Source organism: Zonotrichia leucophrys, chromosome 1A, assembly GCF_028769735.1.
Source record: "Zonotrichia leucophrys gambelii isolate GWCS_2022_RI chromosome 1A, RI_Zleu_2.0, whole genome shotgun sequence".
Taxonomy (NCBI): domain Eukaryota; kingdom Metazoa; phylum Chordata; class Aves; order Passeriformes; family Passerellidae; genus Zonotrichia; species Zonotrichia leucophrys.
The window spans coordinates 36,886,628-36,912,678 of NC_088170.1; the positions used below are offsets into that span (position 1 = coordinate 36,886,628).

Sequence of the window (26,051 nt, forward strand, 5' to 3'; positions counted from 1 at the left end):
CATTTACTTATGCATTTCAGGACAAGGGATCCCCATGTATCTGGCAAACACCAATTTGCAATATCATTACTTCAATTTGTAAGGAAACACTGTCATTTCAAAGCGGATGGCAACAAATTCCCACTTACTGAAGAGCAACTGTACCCAGGTGTTAAGAGCAGAAAATGAGGAACTTCCACATTTAGTGAGTTTGCAGGAAATAAAGAGGTACTTATATGCAAAATATACCCTAAGAATATGCAACAAGTTTTCCTGACTTCAATTTTGCATAGTTGCTCAAACACATCACTTCCACTATTGCTACATTTTATTCATTTCTAATGCAAAATGATGGCTCAGCTCCAAAACATCAACCTCATATTTTTTTTATTGATAACTTCTCTAAATGTTAGAAAGTAATCTCTTGTTTAGTTTTTAAAGGCTTTATTCCTGTGCAGTACTACAGTAACTTTGTTCACCTCTTGTAGGAGAATAGTTCTTGAAATCCTGCAAATTTCATTCCTCTTACAAATTCCTCCACAAGAATTCACAAGCACAACAGAGCTGCACACTCAGTTGTGGTTATCCTCTTCCTGTAGTGTGACACGCAGGTGCCACAAGGACTAAACTTGTGGGAATATTATTTTTTAATTTTCCTGTCCATCTCTTGCTTTTATCACATCAGCAACTTGTCCTGTAAGTCTTACAACATTTCCAAGACAAAGAACCTGCTAAATATTTATATAGACAACCTTCAGCACACACACAGTCCCATGTAATGAATATTTACATGTTTATATGCTTATACACTATCAAGCCTCTAACAATTGAAGGCAAATTCAATGGTATAAAAAATCCACAAATGCCAAGGAGGAACAATAAAGGCTAAAGTGCAAAGAATGGGAATTTCTCCTCCCTTTTCACATTAAAAAAACCATCTTACACAGAAGGAGGTGTTGGGAGATTGTATTTCTTGTCCTCAGTACCCGTCAACCAGTAGGTAATTTCTGTTCCTCTGCCCTAAAGAAGAGAAAGCACGATTTTGGGATTAGAATGGAATTTTCTGTAGTTAATTTTCTTAAATAACACTCTCTTGCACATTGCCTTGTTTGCCTTTGCTTATTTTCAGTAACTGATGCTGACAGCAAAGGATTACAAATTAGATGTGAGAAGAAGGAGAATGGGGCAGATGCGGCTGCACTCTCACTTCCTTGTTCCATGACCTGAGACACAAACTGTGGGAGAGGTGAGCTGTGCTGCCTGCCATCAACTCCCAAGGACAGACAAGTAGAATAGATTGAAATAAATGGATTGCTAGATATTAGAGCATGAACAAATTAACACTATATTCAGCTTCCCTTTCAGCAGATGACTTCATTCTACAATCTTCTGTTCCACATGGTATGTTTCATTTATTCTCCACATCTTTATGTTGCTTTAATTTATGAATTAGGGAGCTTTTCATTGCCTGAATTGTCTTTATAGAAGTGTCTTCAACCACTAGAGACTGTAATACCTATTTTGATCAGTAATTCTTGTTCCCCAGCTGGTAATTGAGTTCTGGGGTACTCTCAGCTATACAATGCTTTTTAAAATTCCTCTTCTCTGTGTTCATGATTGCACATGGTAAAGGTTACCTTCAAATACGTTTCTCCTCTCTCTTCGTACTGGAATTGGCAGTCTGTTCTTTTCAGGATGTTAATTGTGGAACCACTTACATGAATCCTTAACGCTAAAAAAATAAAGAGACAATGAAAGCTCAGCCTGGAAACATCTCACATATATTAAGCATACGTTAAAACTGGTGCTATAACAGAAGCTCCTTCAATTGTTATCATCATAAATTCTGAGAGCCAAATTAAATGAGAAGTAATTACACTGCTGTATGAAAACTCTGACTGCACTACAGGGCATATCCAGGCAGGAATAGCTGGTACAGCCCTTGATCTGAAATACAGGTGACAATGGTATCTGTAGTAGTTAGATGTCAAAAGGGAAAAGAGTAATTGTGAGTGACCTATATAGGGAATGCTCATGTGAAGACACTAGGCAGAAGGAGGAAAAACTGGCTCTTGCCACAGTTCCCTAATGGAGAAGTTGATGACATAATTGCTTCAACTTAAAATACAGAGTCAATATATTTACACAACAAAGCTGTAATACAATTCTAGGTCAAACTAAAATCTATGTTTCATAGAGTAAAATGAAATTCCAGATACATAAGTATCGTATCTTCCAAAGGAACTCAGGCAGTGAACTAGCCTACAAACTCCCTGTTACCAGCACTGAAGCATGAACAGGGAACAACTCTTCAGTACCCAGTGAAGTGCCCACTGTCACACTGGACAATTAAATAATTGATAATCAAAACAAATATGGCTTCTTTGTCCTTAAAACTTCTGCAAGCTGATAATGTATTGTTCTCATCTGGAAACAGACACTTGAGTCACAAATAACCAATAGCCTTTGGTCCTGTTACACTGATAGCTAAAATTAACTCCTTACGCAAGCCTGTGGATTCCATCCGCGAAGCTGTGTTTACTGTATCTCCAAACAAACAGTAACGAGGCATTTTTATTCCAACCACACCAGCCGCACACGGACCTGCAAATGGGATGCAGAGAGGTAAAAAGGGTGAATCAAGAGACTTGATTTATTTGGCAGGTGTCTCATTGCTGCAAAGCACTGCAGTGCCTGGGGGAACTCTGCATTCCTCACCAATGGCAATACTTTCTACCTCATTTCCCACAGGATCTTGTGGCCTCCCACTACAAACCAAGCCTAGCTTTGTTATTCTTGCATAATATAATAATATGATCAAAAGTACACAGCTGCACAGTTTTAATTGTATTTAAGCAGAATTTCTGTGCAGAAAAAAAGAAGTACATTTATTAACTGTCATGTTTGGAAGCAAGAGAAAAATAGAATAAGCTTCATTTTGCAAGGGTGAATAGTAGCACCTCAAGAGGCTTCCCAGTGCCTGTCACTTTCTCTGATGTGTTCCTCCCCTGGCAGTTGGTGTTGAAGTGGTTGAGGAATTTCCCAAAGTTGTTGCGCTATCTGGAGTTCCCCTTTGACAAAAAGTATTTTTATAGATCAATTAAAACATTAAGTCCCACACAGACTCAAAAAAAGTTTTGCTCCAAAAGCACAAAATACAGGCTTTCATCTTTTGCCTAGATAAGCATAGCTGGCCATGACTGATCTCCCCTTCAGTCAGAGAGAAATAATCTGTGAAGGCTTATTTGATACAACTGGTTTAATCACACCAGGAGCAGTGGCTGTTGCTCATGCTAGCTACTGACTTAGGCTGTGAATTAATGGCTATGAGCTATTTCACTGCAGCAGGAGCAAAAGAGTGACTTATTTACTCTTGTCACTCTTCCTCTATGAACATTTTTTCAACCTGATTCTTCATGAAGAGGGCTGTGGTATCAGCACTGTGTATGGTGTATTACCAGATCTTGTATGGGTGTTAATTCTGTGCAAAACCAGGCAACAACATTGTCACTGTTGATGTAGCATTACTGTTTACCAGAGTGAATTCCAATGCGAATCCAAACAGGCAGCCCTGGCAGATGTCTCAGTTCAAAAGATCCCATGAAGCTGAGGATGTCCAGAGCCATCATGGAGATGTCCACTGCGTGCCGGTTGCCGTTCCTGTTCGGTAAACCACTCACCACCATGTAAGCATCACCAATGGTCTCCACCTGTGGAAATAAAACCACAACTCACTATTTCCAGACATAGAAGGGTACATTTTTATTTAAAAGCAGAAAGATTTTATCAGATCCTCTTGATCATGACTAAACATGTCTTCCCCTGAGAACAGGATTTTTTTAGTTTAAGGTAGCTGACATCATTTGGGTATATAAGTGTTTATAACCATATCCAGCATTCCAATTAATGAATGTCTGACCACCTACTGTAGGAAATTTGGTATAAGTAGGCACACTGAAAGCGTATTTAAATGAAGTAATCATTTGAATATGACCTGTTTTTCTTTCTTTTGCTTTGCTTAGAAGACAGATTCCCAAATCTACCACATCATGCAATTTGATTTGTGTGTCCACTGGTTGTAAATTAGCAGAAGTACAGAGCTAATCACCTTGTAAACATCATGATGGTCAAGAATGTGGTCAAAGTTCTTGTAGATATCGTTGAGCATATCTACCACCTCCATAGGGGTGCTGTATTTGCAGAGCGTGGTGAAGCCAACAATGTCACTGAAGTAGATGGTGACTTCTTCAAACAGCTCTGGCTCTACCAGACCAGTCTCCTTCAAAGACTTTACTACTGGCCTGTGGAAATAAGAGAAGGCAGGAACACAGATGACTAGGGTTTACTATTAAAGGTATTTTTTAATGCAACCTAATTGCAGTATTGCTTTCTGTGTAGGAAACATTAAATAGTTTGCTGAAAACTGCCATTGTAATCACATTTTAGATGCCCATAATGCCTTTCAGCCAGGGACCTCAAAGCACTTACTAATGGTAATTAATGCACTACAGACTTTCAACATCCAGTCATGAGGAAACTGAGACCCAGGCAACTGAACTTCTTGGTTAAGGTCAGAAACAGGGATATTGAGTCAAATTTAAAACTGAAATTCTGAACTTCCTGACATGTAGACTACATTCTACCCATACAATAAGTAAGAACAGACATATTTTTCTGTTTTCCCAGGACAGAAGTAATTTCATTATAATAATTACATCAACTCATCCTGATTTCAGAAGAGGTATCTTAGTCTGGTAATTTATGGAAGAAAAATTCAATACCATGATAGTCAATGTCTATTCAAGAGGGACCTTCTTTTTCTTGCAATTCTAAATCCAGGGAAATATCTGTTCCTAGTGGTGATACAAGAAGAGAAGAACTGAAAGAGACCCAGAAAATTATAGGTTTTGCACAGTGCTGCGTTCCATCTACAATGAAATGGTAGCAGACTGGTAGGAACAACAGAGTTGGTTTTTTTTACTTTTCTTTTTGCTGATGAGTCATAAAATCAATAACTTGACTACTGAAATACCCGTTAAACTAGTAATGACCAAGATAGTTTTACTAAATACCAAGATAGTTTTACTATTCCAAATGTGCGCAATACCAAAATTACTGGTATTGCCAATATTAGAATGTCAATAATACTTATCCTATAGCATACTCCAAAGAATCCATCTAACCCAGTATGGCCCAGCCAACCTCAGCCCCTCTCCTGCATTGCTAAACCCCAGCCTGAAGTTGGACTCCACTCAGTGCTCTTCAGCTGAAGACACTCCTCCTAACCAGCAGAGCAGAGCTCTGTGATGTGGGGTCACTGTAGATCTGTGTTCCCTGGAAGGCAGTGAAAGAGAGGCTTGGGCTGGAAAGGGGGATCCCGTGCATGAAGAAATGTTGAGCAAGATAATGGGTCCCAATACCATCTTGGCATGAAACTCTACCATAGAGTGGAGAGCTCAGGGACAGCTGCTTCTTCTTTCTTTTCTCTCAGGATTAGATTAGATGGGAAGAAAATAGAACATAAACATTAATCCCATCCCCTACTCTGCAATAATCATATATATGTAAATAAAATGCCAGCAAAAATCCTCCTGGCCAGTTACCTTGGAAGTAACATGAAATTAAGCCTGTCTGCTCTGTCTCTCTCTGCTTTGTACAGCTCTGTCCTTTCCTCCACCAGGTGTTCCAAGTTCCGGGAGTACAGCTGTAGACGCCGGATCAGGGTATCCATGTAGCTTTCATTGGTCTGGCCATGGAAATTACTGCAAATAACAGAATTACACAGGAGTCAAGAAGAAAGACTGATAGATGGACATTGTTGAGAGCAGTTAAAAGGAGGTCAAAAAGCAGCAGCAGACAACTTCTCCAGTGTTTGACTTCCCTGTAGTTAGATGGCAAAGTGCCTCAAGCGTGTCATTCTTTTGCTTGCTTGGAGGCCTTATGTAGATGAATTGAAAGTCTATAATCCACATTTGTCAGTTGGAGCTGGTAATTCTTAAAGCACCCTTCAATCACCTAGCCCTGCTAATCTTGTCTATTCCAGATTACCTTAGGTAACCCAGGAACATTCATTTATAAAAAGTAATTGGGAAGCTCAGATTCTGATAGGAAGCTAAAAATAGTAGGTAGAAAACTGCACATAATGTTTAGATGGGGACTGCAGCAGAAGAATTTAGACAATTTGGGGCTGTCTGTTTAGAAGACCAAAGAATACAGTGGAACAATGAACAGCCCCAGGGCTAATTTTACTCACAAAATCCTGCAGACTCAAGCCTACTAACCCCTGGAATCAGAAGTGTGGTAACATGAGCCACTCAAACCCGTGTTTGTCTGGGCAGCCTGCACTCACCAAAGCAGCCTGAAAGTAATTGGGACCAGGCTGACTGGAAAAGTCAGATTAGTATTGTATCCAACAGGAGTTCAAAATCACTCTTACTTCAAACAAATTTTGTATCAGGGATTCATCATCTTAGACCCGCCCATATTGCATGTGACAAGAGGTAACCTCTTTGCTTTTGTAGGATGGAGGCTTAGGAGCTGAACCAGGAGGCCTTTATATTCAGCTGTAGAAAGTTTATTCAGCTGATACATTGCTATGCATAGTACAGCTGTCCTGCCCATGCAAAATGTAAAATGGTGCTGTTGGGGTTCGTTGACTGGGAGAGCCTTAAAAACTGGAAGAAATGTCCCAGGAGAAGTGATTAAAAGCTCATGGTTTGGTCATTGAAGTAATTAATTCAGACCAATGTTCTGCAGGAACAATGCAGCATTGTCCAGGTGGAAGGCCTGTGCAACCCCACTGGGTTTATCCAGCTGTCAGCCTTATTATTTCCCCACAAAGCCCTGTACCACCAAAGCCCTGTAATTAATACTTGTGTGTTACAACTCAACTTTTCTAGTCAGCTTAATTTGGGACCATCCAAACTTTCAAATCATCATTCAAACATCTATGAGCATTCATTTACCAAAACTTAAATGACATGAGTCACTATCCAATTCTTGACTTGAGACAAGGAGGGAATTACTTGATTGGTAAAAATCCCTAATTATCCAGCTTGCTACTTTCATAATGTACCAATCTGAAGTATGGTACATTATGAAATGTACCATACTTCAGATTGCACCCTCACTCAACTAGGAAATTGTACACAGGTGTATGCATACATAACATATGCACATGCTCACCTACTTTTCTGCCAAAGAATAAAAGAGGACCTAAATGAAGACATTAAGGTTTTTCACTGACTGAATCATAATCATATCAATTTACACACTTAAAAATATGAGCTTTCTAATAGAGGAGGAGTTTGGAGCATCTTACAAAAAGCCCCTGCTACTCACCTGAATATTTTAGCCAGAGTACTCTCAATTTTCTTAAAGTCAGGCCTTTTTTCTGGATCTTCCTCCCAGCAGTTCTCCACTAGTGTATATACCTTCAAACAAAAATTTAAGGAAAAGTCTACCTGAGTAATGGATATTGACAGAGAGTAGTGCTAAACAGCACTAGTTCATTAGGGAATTTCTGGTTATTCTTGACTAGCAACATATTAAATTGTGTGACTAACTGTCTTGAACCTATGGTTAGAACACTCATTGCAGGCATCTCAACTCTGTGATGACTACTGACATGATCTTAACTTGAATTTGCAGAGTACAAATGAAAGGCAAGTGAATGGATCCAGTCTTGCAGACTGGTGTCAGACACAGTTACTGACATGGTGGTAAATGCTGTGGTGATTTCCAATGTCCCATGTTTGGGATTCTTCTGAAACTCGTGATTCAGCCAAAAAGAATGGGGCTGATTGATGAATATGTGAATATCTACAATACAGACATTTTCATCCACGCAAGAAGGCATAGGGACTACACCAGTGAAAATAGGTATATTTGAGGTGTAATCCATCCCATCTCAAAGATACCTAAAATAGGTCAGAAGAGTGAGAGCATAAATGTCTATTTGTTTCCAGTGAAATAATTTCCATTACTCGTATTCCACATTGCTGCTAACAACTATAGAATGCAATTTCTTCCCACAAGTTAGGGCCTTTGGAATAAAAGGCATAGCTTCCACCTTCCCATGATCATAGGCTTTAGTTTGGCCAGGACTTCCACTCTTCACCCAGAAAATGGCTTTGTTAATTATTAGCTTACTTCTGCCTGTCTTTCTCCCACTGTTTCCAAGGTCAGGTCTGGTCGGAAAGGCTTTACTCCTTTGCAATTCTCCACTCTGTAAAGTTTCTCTAGTACACAAAAAAGATCAAAGTTTTAAACAAAAAAGCATAAGAAGGACATTGTCATTGTCTATAGCAGTCTATGATGTTACAAGGTACTGTACAAACAGAACTCTTGAGCACAGTTCCCTCATTTTGATGTGAATTTCAACTTTGAAGCTTTTCTAAATATATGGCACAAGACCAAAAAAGGTTGGCTTGAAGGTCCCTGAAAGCAAAACAAATAGAAATGTACATGAGTATTTACTGGTCACAGTAGACACTGTGGTTATGGCATCTTCCCAAATGAATGTTGGGCATTATTAGTGTTCCTCTCAGCATGAAGTATAATTATAGTGAAAAACAATGTGAAAAGCCCATTGCAACTTGATCAAAAGTGTGGAGACATACGCCACTCATTAGAGCAGTTCAAATCATCCTGCAGATGCTTAACTTCCTTAAAACTAAGCTATTCATATAAATGGGTTAAAAGCATTGCATTTGTTAACTCATTTGTACTCCTAGTCATAAAACCCATTCTATGAAAGTTATTTGGACTCTGAACACATCAAAATTGGGCTGCATTTGCACAACTCAATTTAAGCACAATAAGAGAGAGCTAAAGCAAAAACATCTTCCTTTGTCTTTTTCCTGCAGACTTCAAGAATTCCAGGGAAAGGAAGGTGTTTAAAAAAGAGAAGTAATTTTTAACCTCTGGAGTTAAGGGAAATTGAAAAGGATTTGTGAATCAGAACAGATTATTTATATTAATAATGTCTGATTATATTTTGGATACAATTTTACTGAAGGAAGCATATAATGACATGAGGAAGATCTATAATTGCACTGGTGTAGGGCAGCTACAGATGCCTAAACATGCCAATGTGCATGATCACACCAAAATGATACAGCAGCTTCTGACTTTTTGGTACAGAAATTACAGACTAGAGAAGGAGCAGGAAACTTGAGTCTCCCAAATGCTATAGAGGGGAGAAACTGCTGAGAAGTCTTCTGTGGGCTAAGAGACAAGAAAGTCTGTGTAGGGCACATGTATGCAGGAGGAATGTGCTGGCTTTCCATGCTTGGACACATACCTGAGAGAGGAAGTAACAGCACCTATTAGCAATACTGCAATTAGTCAGAAAGTAGTGGACAAGAAAGGCAGCTTGAATTGAGCATTGGTACGTGGCAAGATTTCACAGTCTTGAGCAGTGAATGAGGTTTCTGAGAAGAGTGGAGTAACCAGATGGGGAACAGCTTCTTGCAGAGGTGTCAGTGAAAAGGACTATGACCTACTTCTACACATTAGAAATCCAGTTCTGTATACCTGTAATGGGACTTCTTCTCTCTCATTAGCAGCAATATTATTCTACATTAAGTTGATTGATACATATTTTCATGTTGAGAAAATTGGCTCACAGAGTAACTGAGAGTTTAATTTTGCTAAGTTGGTAGATGGAGCTCAGGTATGGGGTTCTTTAAAATAAGTCTTTTAAAGTCTGAACACAATCTTTGCTACTGTCATTTAAGCCTGCAGAAGCAGTTATATCAGTTATCCTGAAATATTAATATAATGTCTTCTAATGTGTGGAGACTAACTTCTGATAGCCTAGCCATTGAAAGAGTTTCTCTTGTGACTTAAAAAACCAAATGAATCTAACATACAACAGGGACATTTCTTCATCCAATACCACTGACTCTAATTTGGTACTTTCCCCCCTCTTTTTATCTTGGACATTTGTAAATTAATGATCACCCCAAGTTTAAGCTACTGTCTTCCAAAGTTAGATGATGCCACAAGCAAAATGCAGAAGTGTTTGAATAAGTTGGTTCACTGTCTTGCTCATCTTGGCTAATGAATGAATCAGGCACTTAAATGAGGAGCCATTTCAGCAATATGTAATAAAACTAATTCCTTTCTGTTACATGAAATTTGATGAACTGATGAACATATTTTACTCAACTTGCATAAACAAAAGTCAAGAATAATACCAGAAGCCATTCGACCAGCAATGTGTATCTTAAACATCTAATAATGCTTTTATAGAAAAAGGGTTTTGTGGAGAAAACAATCTCCTTGGTGAATGGAAAATGTAAAATTTCATCTGAAATTTACAAAGCAGATTATTTTTTAAGTTACAGTGGACACAGACTTAGCAAACAGATTTCACACCTAGTAAATTTATTGTTGTTTTACCTCTCATGCTAATATGTAACCATCTCCAGCAACATCACTTAGGTGCTGTTAGGTACCTAGCTTAGGTGCTACAAAATCTTTAAATTCCATGGATTGCCCTCTTGCTGTTTGAAAGGGACAATCTTTCCAAAAAGACAGAATACAGCATTAAGGTACAGGTCAAAGATAAAACAAGGAACCAGGTTCTGACTGTGATAGCCAGGGTCAAAAACAGAGCAGTGAGGATGCCACCGCATCTCAGAAAAGCAAAGAAACACTATGTCTGAGGCTAACTTAATACCATTAACACAACACAGAAAGACTGCAAATGCTCAACAAGCCATTAAAAGAATGTAGTTTGCTATAGATTTGCTTCACAAGTCAAAATGAGCAAGGCAGGGCATTGCACTTTCTCCATGTTGGCAATATTTGTAAAATTCTTGCATTTGTAAGGATTGTGCCTGCCTATTCCCAAAAAATAGGAATAGAAAGGCTTTATTTTCTCTACCTTTCATTAAGCATGGAATCCTGAACAGTTTGTTTTCAGGAGAACAGACATTTCTAATCTCCATTAGATCTACATTTCTATTATAGAGTCAGTGATGTCAAAAACTGTGTTTCCCCAAACATGAACACAGATTTGTGGTAGTGTAGGATGATGAACATGCCCCAGAAATTATTCTCAAATGTGACTCAATAAAAGGGCTATTAGGCTGTCGAGCTGCTCTAGGTGTTTTAACAAATGTGAGGCGGATCTAACAGAATGACTCAGAGGTAAAGGCTATGTCTAAATTTGTTGTTAGTAACTGTTGTTAGTCACTATGAAAATCCCAAACCCACACATGTTTCTCTGTCAGTTTTAGTACATAATAATGCCTGGATTCTGGGAATTGGGATTGACTGGGCTGGAAAGGAGTGGATATTGTTCCAGTTTTAGCTAGGCTAGTTAATTTCTTTTCAGAAACTGTCAGCATGTTGTGTTTTGATTTTGGAATAAGAACGGTAACACACTGATGTTTTGGTATTTTGCTAAGCTGTATTTATCCTAAATCAAGGACTTTTTTTTAAACTTTTTTCAGGTCCCCTGCCAGTGAGGGGTTACTTTATTTTCGATTATTTAACTGTTCTTATCTCAACCTGTAACTTTTACTTTGATTCTCCTCCTCATTCCACCAGGGGGAAGGACGGTAGAGAGGGGAGGTTGAGCAAGTGGCTGCATGTTGCTTAATTCCCAGCTGGGCTTAAAACCACAACAGCTACTCAAAAACAATGTCCCAAAATGCACAATACAGGGTTTAATAGATGCACTACAGGAGGAGATGATTTTTCTGACAGAAGTTAAATTGCTAAAGTTAATTATAACCAGCTTGAATGAAGTCTGAATTGCCAGTTTTTAAATGCCAACTGTTCTTGTGTCATGCAGCTGAGTTTTTGTTTTTCTGTGTTGACAATGCTGATTTATGCTGCCTAAAATAAATGGCATATTACATGTTGTTTCCAAGTCAAAATAGAAAAATCTTTGAGGCCTTTAAATGTTACAGTAAGTCTGGACAGCATTGTATAATGTTAACTTCTGTAATGCTGGGCTCCAGGTGAGAAGGAAGATAAAGGGCAAGAAAACTCAATGCAAACTTTAGTTACAGAAGAAGGGACGCTTGTGCCCAGAGTGAGATCCTTCAAACAGGCTCTTCATTCACCACAGAGAAAGGAGCAGCTGTTCAAGCAGTTATCAGAGACAGTGCCTTTCAGAAAACATGGAGAATGGGCCAGTTACAGCTAGAACCATCCCAGAAGGCTGCAATAGAGGGGAAACCAGTGGAATTACCTCTGTTGTCCCACCAGTGTTTGGTGTAGAAGGTCTCTCTGCGCAGGATGATTTCCTGGGCAATGATCCCATAGCTGTACACATCACCCTTCTGAGATGCATCAGCATGCCGGAGATGCTCAGGAGCTGTCCACAGGTCTGAAGATACAGATGGCAGTGCAGAATGATGCAAAGGGGAAAGGAGAGAAGCAATTGCAAAAAAGGGTGGTCCTTCTCAGACCATCCACTGGCTATAATGATATTTCCTTTTACTCTTTGCATATACAATCCAGAGCCCACTGGTATTTGGTATTTCCTACTTTAGCATTTTTCTTGAGAAGCTGACATCAATACAGGTTAGATAAAACTCTGATGTAGTTTTCGATTTTCTGGGATTTGCTGACCCTGCTACTTTCCACTGTAGATGCAGACTCTTACACCTTCAGAAAAGTTATGTTTATTGGCAGTGAACAATTGGCAATGGCAATTGCTCTTCTTAGCTACATGTCAAAGGCTTCTTAGAAGTAGCCTATGTATCTGGATAACAACAAGGAGTGCCAGTGCTATAATAAAAATACTCTGAGCCATAAATTATTAAGCTAGGAGGTGCAAGGAGTTTTTATACACAGTGTCTGATAAAAAGACGGAAATATTTTCCAATGACCTTGATATCATGAAGCTATTGAAATAATTTTCAAGTGCTTTTGAGTCTGGCATAATATTACCTGCTCATAACTACTTGCCTTCTACAGAAATTATTAATCTGTATTTCTAGTGCAATGAGCACCGCTGTACCTCAAAACCAGAATGCTGCCATGGTTCAACAGCTGTGACATGCTGGTGACATAACATAACAGAGACCTGAACACAGTGACCATGAAGACAGTGATATGATATTAGGCTGTAACATCCAACCACAATGAATCTGTGGATCTCTTGTGAAACACTGAGTTTTCATCAAGGACATAGACTGAGTAGCCAGAAATTTTGAGTCTGTTTACAAGCAATAAAAGAAGATAAATACATTACAATGTAATACTACTACTACTACTAATAATAATAATAATAAAATTAAAATTTTAAAATGAAGAATTAATAGAACATTTATGTTCAGTGAACTTTTCTTAGTCCTTTTTAATGTTCTTATTGCTACTCTTGAGTATGTTTGTGTCTAAATGTAAAAATTTTCTGCAAACCTGTTTCAACCAGTTTCTTTTCAGGTCATATGCTGCAGTTGCAGCACAGTGCTGTGTTTATTATATCTCAAGCTCTACTCTACATATTCATATGACATAATTTCAGATGGGCTCATCTTTTCACTCCAGATAAGTAAGAAGGAAAAGATGAGTGGAAAGGAGTGTTCTATTTTACAGAAATATTCTATGAATGTGAGGTGAATAGAAAATGTAACGAAAAGCTATTAATATTATTTCAATCTGGCTGAGCATATATTATGAGATTCCTAACTAAGGAATAAGAAACAGAGTTACCATCAGATATCAATACAGATTTTTTCAAGGATTATCAGAGTCATGTCTGTTACTGTTTACATGATATCACAGAGCACCGTGGTAACACAAGTATCTAGTAAATTACAAGATTTATGGTAAATTAACTCTTTTTTTTTCTTCACACAGTTTCAGTACTACTGCTGGAAAGAGCTGTTTGCATGAAGGCCTTGGATACTGAAAATGTTTCTCACATCTCAATCACAAGTGAAATCTCTGTTTTCTAAACTAAAAGCCTAATATTCATCTTTCCTTTGTTCTCACACTGTCTGCTAGTAATTCTTCCATTGTGCTATTAAAGTTAAAAACATATAATGGCTGCTATAATATGAATTAAAGTTGCATTGTTTTCTACTGTGTACAAGACGTAATTAGACCCTACTGGTCTATGAAGATAAGAAAATTCCACTGGGTTGGAAACTGTGAAGGAGAGTCCAGTCAGGCTTTTTTTTACCTTTCCTTGGAGGCAGAATTGAATTACAGCCAAAATCAGTGATCTTCACTACCATGCGATTGTCTACTACACAGTTTGTGGATTTGAGTCGACCATGGACTTCAGTTTTGCTTGAGTGCAGATAAGACATTCCCTGTGGTTGAGAATAAAAGAGAAAGAAAGCACAACTACATGTGGGACACTCAGATGTTACCAGACTCAACAAGAATGTGAATATTAGCATAGTATCTGTGCAAGTAATTAGATGGACTTCATCTGCTATGGATATGCATAAATCACAATTCCCTTTCATATTATTATTTTACAAAGGAGACTCTCCAAGGTCTTAGGAACAGTCAATATTGAGAAATGAGGAAGTGGGTCATGGGAGGCCATTCTTACTCTTAGTTAACAACAATCTGACATACCATCTTCGTTTTGTCAATATTAGAGCACATGTAATTAAGGAAATGTATTTCCTCCCACAAAAGTTTTAATTTCACTTACAATAAATGTCTTTGGGTAAAGTTAATATAGATTTCTTGGAATGTCACACAAAAAGTGCTTCCAACTACACGTTCATCCAAGAGACACAAGAAGTGTGAGAGGAATTGCTCCTTATGTCTGTATTGTCTTTGAAGATCACCATACACCAGAAATGTTTTCTGAAACATTGCAGCAGATCCTGTAATTGCAAAGCAGAGGGCTCCAGAGCAGTCAATGCAGAGAGTGTCAGATGATGCACTAGGGCTTAGATCAGACAGAGGATCGGACTAGACAGACATAAAGGTCTCTGCTGACCTGACTGTTTATGGTTTTCTCTGCACAAGGCAATACACAGCAGTTATCCATGAGCTAAACCTGAAGCGAGCATGAGGCCTGGCCAGTACAGTTTCATCTTTATCTCCTGAGATTCAGACTCCTGACTCACAACACACAGAGGCATACAGAGGTGTGTAGCTCACCCCTTTTTACTCATTGCCTCTAAATTATCTGATCTAGCCTAAGATACTCAAATATGGTGCAATACATGAGAAGGGGCTAGCACTGAGGCACAGCAGGCAAAGATTATTAAGTGGCTGTCAACTGAAGAAGGAAGTAGGTATGCCAATTTGTAGCCTCTTGTTATTATTTATTCTGTTCCATTTCACTCTTCTGAACAACTTAAACTCACACCAACTTATAACCTACTGCTGGTTGTTCTTCTTCCTATAAGCTTCATTTCTTCATGCTCAGTATATGAAGGGCAATCTCTATCCTGCGGAACAGGTATGTTATATCTGTTCAGTTTCTTCTCTGAATGATCTTCCACTTAGGCTCCTGCATGTATAGCTCATCCTTTTCTATAACTGATAGAATCCCATCAGGGTTACACGGCTCATGTGGTCATGATACACTGTATGACATGCTGGGTTTTCTTTTCAAATACTGGGTTACTCCTAATTGGGAATGGATCAGAAAATGCTACAAGAGATCACTGAGATACAAGCTGAGTTTTGGGCAGAGTAGATGTACATCTGAGACACAAGCTGCCTGCAAAAGATGCAATCTCTGGAGAATGTTGTTGGACTGGTTATCCTGGACCTATCTAGACCATGCCAAATTTACAGAGATTGTGTGCACACTATACCCAAGGAACACATTTCTTGATTAAGCAGCTTTACGCATGCAGCCCTGATGACACTACCCAGGATGTTTTGCCTGCTTTAGGCCCTTTTTCCTCCAGCAACGCCTTCTTCCAGCTCCTGCTTTCATTAGCCACAAAATATTTCCATTACTGCAGCAGAATTCCCAATTAGTATCAGCATCAAATGACAGGCAAAGGGAATTTAGATTTCCTTAACCCAAGGCTTTCTTGTTAACAGCTTCTGGAGGCAAAGGTCTTGTAAATGTCCCTGATAAAATTTTCCTCTTTCCTCCCCACTAACATATGCACCTACCTGAAAACACAGAACCTATTAAAAACCCACAATGTGATTTTCAAAATTTATAATGGCTTTCAGTACAATAGTTCCAAATATTTGAGCATTCTTGTAACCTTTGCTCCGGAGCTCTGAAGCTTTAGTTCTGACTGACAAACCTTTTCCTGGCATAATGCAAGAATATTACAACCCCTTGCACAATATCCTGCAGCAGCCACTTATTTAATAAATACTATTGCAACGACAGCGTATGCACTAATAACTACAAGGCTTGATTACTGCAATTCCCTCTCAGCAGACCTTTCATCAGAGCTCTTTGGGCACATGGCCAAATCCATGTAGTTATAAGGTGGTCCCATCAATTCAAGAGGCAGCTACAATAGCAAGCAAGAAAGAAAAGATGGAGGGGGGAAAGTAAACTGAATAGATTTAGGACTTCCTCTTTGGCCACATCACCTTTTCTATTGAATTAGAGACGGCTCCAAGAATAGTCATCACTTGGCTGTTTGCTCCAGGGAATACAGGAGACCCAACCTTTGTTCAGAAACAGATGCAGCAGCTTCTCAAGCAAGCATAGTACAAGGACTGTTTGGGCCATGGTAAAAGCAGAGTGAATGAAAGTGGTGGTGTGGAGAGGGAGAAGCAACTCAAAAGGAAGGCAAAGGAACACCAGGTCATAAGTATTTTAATAGCCTGGAGAGCTGCAGCTGGACTTGAAAAGGACAGATACTGAGATGAAAGGAACTGGAGTTGAGAGGCCATGAAATTACTTCTTTAAAAAGAGAAGCCATTCAAGTAAATATAGACATGGTGCTTGGAGGTTTAGAAGATAGGGTTTGGAAAAAGCAATACTAGAATTTCATGGAAATGTGTAGGTCCCAGAAGCTTCACCATAGTATCAAGGAATAGGAGAGTTGGCAGGTCATCCAAACAACAGTAATTTTCCTAATAATCCTAGGTACATACAAGTTTTCATGAAGAGTTTGTGAACCATCTCTCCTAACACAGCTAATAATGCTCAGGAGCCATTCCACATAACAGATGCTTTGTGCCAATCCATCCGCAGGTGCCATGTCCCCTTTACCAATGGTGCAGCAAATGACTGGCTGTGCAGTCTCAGCATAAATGCAGTCATTGGGCGTTTGGTCACTCCCTTCAGAGGGACTGGGATTTCTCTTTCCTCATAAACAGAGACAGTACTAATCATTATTTTCTAAGGAAACATCTGAAGGTGATCTGAGGGTGCAAAGGGTTAAAAAATACTCTGGGTTTTGAGGAGGAAGAGAAACTCCTCTGCTACTACTTAAAATGAAACTTTAACTGAACGTAAACTGAACTTGAAAGTCATTAACAAGGCCAACAAACTGTGACAATTTGGATTAAGTGGGCTTTAATAAAGCACAAGATTTTCAATATCTCTTTAGAACAGACACAGTGGAGTCATTCATTGTGGAGACCAAATCTGAACTGGTGCATGTAGGGAAATAGGAGGCCTGTTCAACTCAAACCAGCTAGAGGAAGAGCAGAGCAGCTGAGCCCTGGCAAAAAGATCAGATTGTGGAGGGGATTCTTTACATTATCTGTAGAGGCATAATGAATTATTATGCCAGTGAATTACAAAGGGTCCTTACCTACTAGCTAAACAGTTACAAGTGACTAATGTAGAACAGAATTTCCTTTACTGTGCATATTGATTTTTCCTACCGCAAGGACCTAAAAAGCAAAGATCTGTTGAAAGCTACTGAAAAACAGCCTTGGTTTCTGTACATGACTAATGTTTTCCCTCTCCAACTGCTTGAAATTGATAGCTGTAGTGAGAAACCAGTGTCTCACTCTAATGAGAAAATCAGGATGGTACATGAACAGTTTGTTTAGAAAAAGTTGATCCCATCTCTGGATAGATATTAGAATAAGTCTGTGATTTGAAAAAATACAGTTTTTCTCTGTATGCTTTACCTGAGGCCACAAAGCAGTGTGTTTTGCAGAGCTTGTGACAGCATAAGCCCTACTTACCAGAACCACTGGTCAGCAGATTGTAACCCTCTGGTCTCTGGGCCACATTTCTTTGGGGTATACTTGATTTGTTTATTTATAAATAGCCCCAGGCCAGTTCTGACCCCTATTTCCTCCTTCAGTCTGAAAGCCTGCCTCAGATAACTGTCCCCAGAGGAGAACAGACTGGAAGGGCACACAGCTCTAGGAAAGAAGACGACTTTGAGAGCTACACTCCTCAGAGGATCAGTTCTGCAAGACAGGACAGGCTGATTTACATTTACATATGACAGCACACTTACCTTGGCAATATCATACATGACAGAGATTTTAAATTCCCAGTCCATGAACGTGCCATCAGGGTAGGATATTTTATCATTTAAAACATCCTGTCAAGAGAAGAAAAGTTTTTCAGGGAAAAAGCAGAAGATGAGATATGGGTGCACAAATTGCATGCCTTTCAACCAGCAACTTTGGTTTTTATAGAAAGTACATGCACTAGAACAGAAGTTGACTCAAAACTTAGGGAATATTAAATATATATTAAGTTCAGACAGAGCTAGAAAAGTGGGGACTACAGAAAAGAAAGGTTTCTGCAATGAAAATAGGTTGCGAAATCGGTTTTCAAAACAAGTTTTTAATAACACAAAATAGCTGAGAAACAAATGGTCAAGTTGTGCAAGAGGAAGGGAGAGGATTTTCCATGTTTTGTGCTCACAGTCCATTTCCTACCAATTTACTCCTAGCCTAACAAGTTCAAAGTAAACTGTTGCTTTATCTTTGCCTGCCAGTCATTTACAGTTCTTTCAGACAAGATGACATCCATTGATAAAGGTAAACTTCCACAAGTATGCCAGTTTACCAGAAAATAACTTCGAGAACAATTATTTTGCTGCCTTGCTGTGAGTTTGTTCCAGAGACCACTGGTACTGATGACAGTCTTTGTATGATCACAGAAGCAGAGACAATATATACCCTAAGAAGAGCTGATGATTATCACTTCATGATTAGCACTGAAATAATGTTGGTAGTAATAAACCAGTAATAAAGTAGTAAGTCTTTCCATATTCTTGCCAGCATCAATTTACCATTTCTATTTATAAACAAAAAATAAGGATTATTTTCCCTTATAATGCAGAACTTGCCATTTTTCTCCCTTAATAATATTGAATATATTCTTTTTTTTCTGTCCTTGCATACTCTGTGGTACACAAGCACATCAGCAGAGACAACGGTTACAGACTGGAAAATTAAGAACAAGTTAAATCCTATATGCTTCCAATAGGGGACACAACACCAATACTGGCTGTTACTGTGGCCTGGGTCTGTACTTTTCCTTGGCTCCCCCTCACCTCGTCTTCTTGCTGCTGAGAACCATCAAAGTGACACAGCAGAACCTGGGGAGGGATGGGGAGCGCCAAGCAAGGGGGAGGAAACTTAGAAACCTGCCACCTCTTGCTCAGTCCATGGCTGCTGCATGAGGGTCAAAGACAGAGAGATGGGGATTTCTTTTCTTACTTTGAAATTTGATAATTTGGGGGTAGAAGGTGACCCTTAAAATTCTTTACCCGCAAAGAACCTCTTTCGCAGTATTCAATCACCCCAAAGATCATGGTGTCTATCTTCACAGTGCCATAGAACTTGGTCAGGTTGTAATAATCAATCTGTAGGAGCTGGAGCAGAGACATTTAATCTGTTTTTAAAAGCAATCATTTTTAGTACAGAAACATAGGACATGGATATTTGTATGACAAGGCTTTTTATCTCAGGCCCTGATAAGATGTATGAGTTTCCCTTAAACCAGAGTGTGCTAAGGCACTGAGTGAAGTACTTGAAGACATTTGTCATTCCAGAATCTTCTGGATTAGGGAGATAAGAGTGGCTGCTGTTGGGTAGTGCAAGTTAATTTTAGAGCCCAATATAGTATCTATTACTGCCTCTCTATCAAACCTCCCAGCTGACCAGAATAGCCATTATGAGTGACAGAATGATGTGAATCAGTCAGTAAATGATCAAGTAATAAAAATTTAATGATGCTGGATGATATTATGGAGTTTGTCCATTTAAATAGACAACAGTAGTTTACTTTGAGGTATTTTTAGAGTTTATTGAATTCACAATATAGCAGTGTTGTGTAATAGGAAAACCATTCAAAAAAAGATGCAGTACTGCAGCCAAATTAATCTCCCATGCTGAAAGAGTCCGTGTGCAGAAGTCAGCAGAGAGTAACTTATATTTAAAGAGCTGCACTTGGCATTCAATAATAAGATTTAACTACAACATTCCACTACTGATGAATTGGTATGATATGAGCCAAAAGAGTGCAGTGCCTTTTAGCATCAGCTATAAAAACTGATTAAGTAAGGCCATATGACAGCACATGAATTACTTCATTCATCCTCAGCTTGACTGGCACACGATTCAGACTCTGAAGTGGTGATGAGATCACATAACAAAGATAAAGTTCATCAAGCAATATCCTTTGAGGAATTCATTACCTGTCCACCTCACAAACATGCACAAGCATATGGCTATTGGAGTTGACAGTGGAAAGCAATGTCTTCACTCATAGCCTCCATCCCACCCTGCTGTGTCCAGTTTCTATGTGCAACAGTTACCTTGTTCAGTTCTATTTTTTGCTTTTCTGAGAAATTTCCATCACTGTTTTTGAGATCCTTTAGGATCACCACCTGAAGGAAAAATACCAGTAGGAGAAAAAAAGTCATATGTTTAGTACAACAGCAATTAGTCTTTCTCTTCCAAGAAATGTCCATACAAAGAAATACTTCAGAAACACCAGCCTACTGCTTCACTGGTGGAGTTTCAGTTAATCAGCTAATAAGTACTGGAGCTATATTTTCTTCAAAGGATTTAGATCTATCAGTTGTGCAGATTTTAACTCAACAAGAATATACCTCAATCAGGCAGATAGCTCTACTGAATGCAAAGAATTGCCATGTAAATGGCCTGTCCTCCATTAACCTATTCACCTCTGTAGTACCAAAATGTATCAGATTTCTGGTCCCTGTGTTTATGCTTCTGTACTCCAGGGCTAGGGGTTCATGGAGTCTAATATTTAGCCTTCTGTCAGCAAACAAAATACATAGCAGAAGATCGGGAACAAAGGGCTTACTCCTTCCATAAGAACTAACCATTCTGCAAGGTCAGGGGAGGTGGAATGACCTCCTCCCAAAATGTGCCCTCCTAAAGGTGAGGAAGGGAGCATGGACACTGCAGTCAGGTTACCTTCTTGTCATACTTGCCCTGGCGAAGTCTCTGGGTGGTGTCACGTCTCTTATCTTCATCAATCTGAGAACAAAGAAGAATAATTAACTTGCAATTATCACCTACTCCTCACTTGACAGGTCCAGAGGGATTAGTAATGTCTGTGTGTGCCACACGGAGAAGCATAAACCTCTCTCTCTAGGGAGGGTTACTACATGCCACAGAAATTGTGGGACATCCATGCCACTCCCAGGCCCTCCACCTGCTGTTTTCATGCTCTTTGGCGTTATGGAGGCATAATAATGCACAGGAAATCATTTGTAACAGAGACTGGAAGTCAATACCCAGCCCATTCCCCCATCATAAAATGAGCTTTACCGATAGGAACATGTATATTCTATTAGGGAGCAATAGATGGGGAATGATTTCTATTTCTTCAATACAGCAAGTGTGGGTTAAAAAAAAAAATCAAAAATTAACAGGTCCTCATCCTACCAGAGCCATAGGGTGCTGTAGTCAGAACATGTCAAAACCCCAGCATTGATTGTCCTTAGGAGACAGAATCCAAGATCCAGCTTTGGACACTGTGCTTCTCTTACCTTTAAACTAACATAACTTGTCTCACTGGTTTCTAGAGGCAGGATTTCCTCAGGTGGTATATGGGACCATTTCTTCCACCGGCGCTCATTATCTCTCCTGTACTTCCTGAAGAACAAGAGAAGCCTTCTGGGACATCCTCCCAGGGAACCGAAACCCACAACAGGAGATTAGGACAGGGAAGCATCTAGCGTCAGGATGACACAAGGATGGTGTGACAAGTTGCTGAGACTTGAGCAGAAGCCCTGTGGCTCTCATCCAGTTTTCCAGTTTGAGGAAACTCCTTAATTCTCCTAGCTTTGGGAAAGCCTAATGCTCATTCATTCTGTAGCAGATTTAGCAGAACAACTGCTAGGCAATTGTCAGAGTCTTGGGGGTGGTCAGAAGAATTTAAAGCATAAAGGACCATCTGGATTTTATACAGTTTTCTCCTCCATGTAATTAAATGTACTTGGAAGAGAGGTCCCACAAACAAATGTAAGCCAAAGGAAGTCCTGCCATCCACACTGGTTAGTAAGAACTGCTGTGAATACAATGCCAGGAGAGGAGGTGCTGAGTGATCAAGTGCCTTTTTGTGGGTGTCCCTTGTATTCTGCACAATTTGTAAAAATGAGGAAGAGTCCTTGGAAATGGGAGAAAGAAACTGCTGTCTCCACTGCAGAAATTCTCTAAGAGCAGGCAGTCTTAGAGAAAAGCTACAAGACAGCTAGTGCTCATCAAATTGTCTCCTTACTTGTGCAAGTCCTTCCTTGACTAAAAAACTGTACAGGATTGACTGGAGAGAATCCTAACACACTAATAACTGCTGGCAAATGCTCCAAATGGCAGAACCCATACTACTGACTAATAACACAAATATTCCCTTGTTCACTACATTTTTAAGCATATATTTGCTTAAGAAAATGAAGACCAACAATTGCAGTAAGAACTGTTTTTCTCTGTTCTACCTTGTAAGGTGTGTCTATGTGTCATTAGGATGCACTAGAGTTCAAACTGGTATCAGCTGGTTATTAAGAACATATCAAACTGAATTAAAACCTACTAGGTCTAATATTTAGTTACATGTTTTTCAGGATTTAGACTTTTTACTTTGTAGTCAGAACTTCACATGTAGCTGTAGAATAGTTCAAGTGTGCTAGAAACTTAAGAGATAAAGAACAAATAATGAGGCATTTTGTTGATTTTCGTAGGAATTTCTCTTCTTTACTTGTTAGGGAATAATCTTAAGTAGCAATTATATTTGAGAAGTTTACTATTGTTTTGACACTAAAAGTGCAAGTTTTATTCGAAAAAAGTCTCAGAAATCTCTTCTATATCTGATGCTTGAGAATATCACAAAGGTATGCAGACAATAATCTAATCATCTAAACAGAATATTTAGATTTTATGCATCTGCAAATACGAAGAAGTATAGAATATTTTAGAAGTCTCTGCTTTTGTTTATTAATTTTCATAGGCATTGGAAACTTTACTGTCTGTTTGTATGTCAGTGCTTAGATGTGACAATTATTAGCTCCTATGTATCCTGCATACAACTGGATGTATAAGAGTTGTGTATCTTTATCTTTGATTTTTCCCTTGTTTTAGTTAGCAACTCAGATTGGTCTACTCAAAATAAGAGAGCCTGAATAGCATCTGTTTCTAATAAACTTTTCTTAAGATCTTATTTTCTTGTTTTTTTCTGAAGTTCTCCACCATGTAACAAAAATACAGATTGAAAAGGGAGGCACAGGTAAGAAGATTTTTTTAAAGATTAAAGAAAATCCTATACTTTGGAACTGTGGTGGGATTTCTTCCATCAAAAGGAGGCATCAATTATTTCTATTTCTGCCTTTTCCATAATGATAATGCTGCATGAAATTCCAAGCTGTTAGAAAAATTTTTATGCAGGGTGTTGACAGAGTTGAAGGAATGGATCCATGCAATGAAAACACCAAAACCTCATGGTGTTTTGACTCCTACAGTGTGTCAAGAGAAACACCACCTTCTAGATTGAGCTTTTATGTCACCAATACATTAAAGAAATATAAGTGAATCCCAAGAAAGCCAAAGATGGGTAGTAAAGTGGAAAAAATCTGAAGATTGGTATGAGACATATTTCTGTGTATGTATAGGAATCAGAGATTTTTAGCAGATGCAAGAACACTGAGCCTTGCTGCACCTTCTCCTTTGTTTATTAACCTGTCATAACAACACCATGGATGCAAGCACTACTTGGCACTACCAGAGTTCACACTAGGGACAACCACACAGGTGTGCAAGGTAAGCTAATCAATAGCTCTTCAAGGAGGGATCAAAGGCTTTGTCCTAGTGGGAAAACTATTCAAGGACAAACAAACAGAAAGCCAGAGGGGTTGGTACCTTAGAATCAGCAAAGAAATGATCAGAACCAGAATCACAATTCCCGTGAGTGTAAAGACAGCAATAGTCAAGACGTGTGGGCCTGCAAAAAAGAAAAATTGAAAGATAACTTCATGGAGGATGCTGAAAAACAATATTGTATTTAAGAAATTACTCTCACACACACATGGAAATCACAGTAGCTGACCAAGGACACTTTTTTGGTCACATCCAAATCGAGAGGCTTTGGTAAAGTCCAGCACTGCCTTGGAATGACAGTTGCCTCTTTCAATGTAGGATGAAGCATGACCCAGATTAGTGCAGCCTTACATCCCCACCTGAGGAATGGGCAATCTGTGGGCACACCCAGGCAATGGTGCTACTGTGTGGACTGTACTCTTCAGTAGGAAATTAATATCTGTAGAGGGAAATTAATCTGGTGGCAGCACAAAGCCAGTAAAGTATCCTTGGAAGCTGCTAGGAGCCAAATAGTTTGAAAATCATGTTGTTCAGGCATTTGAGGACTTAGATCCCAAATCTATAGAGCCCACAAGGGTTCTAATCCTGAGCAGGTACACAGGATGAACAAGGCTGGGAACTGAATAAGGTTTTAATGTTGATTGTCTTACTGTGGAAAAGCAAACTGAAGCCTCTCTTGTGTCTGTTCTTGGAGCTTGGGGGTACTGGGAAGGAAAGTTGGTGGCCACCAACTTCATTTGAAGAATAACAGGCCATTATCCCCCAGCTTCAGCTGGTGGTCACATGACTAGAGTGAACCTACTTTACTGAGCAAATGTCTCAGGCAAAAAAGGCAGAGAAGAATCCAGTTTTGCAGATTGCCATGTTGATCAAGGACAGTAAAAGAGCTGAATTATTCAGCCTTACTGAGGCTAATATACTTCTGTCTTTGCCCAGGAGCAGAAATGAAGGGACACAGAAAAAAAAATCAAAATTAGTAAAGAAATAAGAACCAAATGCACACACACTAGCTGCCTTCAGAATCAAGCAGCAATTGAGGAAGGATTTTCAACATAGCAATTTTTGTGCCTGTATCTGACATAGGATTCCGTTTATGAACTCCTCTGGAATTTGGAGCCAGATTTCTGTTTTGATTTTTCTTTTTCTGGGTATCACATCTCTCCAATTTCTTTCAATATGTTCATCAGGGATTCTTTCAGTATGTCTAAGGGCCTCAAGGTAATTTAGTATTAGTCTGATGCTCTCTGATGAAAATCATCAGTACCATCGTTCTCCTCCACAAGTTAAGTCACCACTATAAAATGAGAGATAAATGAGAACGGGCAAAATAATTTTGCATAAAAATTGTCTGAAACTTCAGGTTTGTGAATTGTGGCATACAGCTTCAACAGATTACAATTTTCCGTCGAAGTGCCGGGGGACCGTAATTTCCCTTTCCTGAGGTTCTGCTGCCACCTTCTGGCTCTTAGTTTTACAAGCGGCAGAGGGAGACAACTGGTCCTCTGGAACCAGAAACGTTTGTTTATTGAAGAATTATCTGTGTTTAGAATAAGGGTTAAAACTTTCTGAATAAGGGGAAAATATGGATGAGCCCCCGTTTTTTTTACGGAATACGAGGAGGAAGGAAGGCAGCAGAACTGGGTCAGCTGTTCTCAGTTATGGCTTAGGACGAAGCAGGGCTCTCTGGTTGTCTCTGCTGTTCACCTACTCGGAGGAAAAAAGATATTCCAGGATGGAAAGTTTTGACTGGCTTTAGCAAGACACAGTGATTACTTAAACTTTGACCATTCTCCTTTTTGGGGGGGATATATTTATTTAGAATCACAATGAAGGAAGGTTAATTTTTTTTTTTAATGTGAAACAAAATGATCAAGTGCCTTTGGGTG

The 26,051-nt window shown here is 39.1% G+C and overlaps 1 protein-coding gene across 2 annotated transcripts in view; it reads right to left on the reverse strand.

The window, feature by feature from the left end:
* GUCY2C (guanylate cyclase 2C) overlaps window positions 1-26,051 on the reverse strand; it is a 43,441-nt gene that overhangs the window by 1,186 nt on the left and 16,204 nt on the right. For both annotated transcript variants that reach the window (XM_064731900.1, XM_064731893.1), the window contains exons 11-26: window positions 24,208-24,289; window positions 21,849-21,954; window positions 21,271-21,333; window positions 20,643-20,714; window positions 19,593-19,697; window positions 18,327-18,413; window positions 14,132-14,264; window positions 12,191-12,328; window positions 8,131-8,219; window positions 7,321-7,412; window positions 5,583-5,741; window positions 4,088-4,280; window positions 3,515-3,689; window positions 2,485-2,583; window positions 1,617-1,711; window positions 923-999 (exon numbers count right to left, since the gene is read on the reverse strand). In XM_064731900.1, coding sequence (XP_064587970.1) covers window positions 923-999; window positions 1,617-1,711; window positions 2,485-2,583; window positions 3,515-3,689; window positions 4,088-4,280; window positions 5,583-5,741; window positions 7,321-7,412; window positions 8,131-8,219; window positions 12,191-12,328; window positions 14,132-14,264; window positions 18,327-18,413; window positions 19,593-19,697; window positions 20,643-20,714; window positions 21,271-21,333; window positions 21,849-21,954; window positions 24,208-24,289 — 1,765 coding nt within the window. The remainder of the gene's footprint in view (window positions 1-922; window positions 1,000-1,616; window positions 1,712-2,484; window positions 2,584-3,514; window positions 3,690-4,087; window positions 4,281-5,582; window positions 5,742-7,320; window positions 7,413-8,130; window positions 8,220-12,190; window positions 12,329-14,131; window positions 14,265-18,326; window positions 18,414-19,592; window positions 19,698-20,642; window positions 20,715-21,270; window positions 21,334-21,848; window positions 21,955-24,207; window positions 24,290-26,051) is intronic.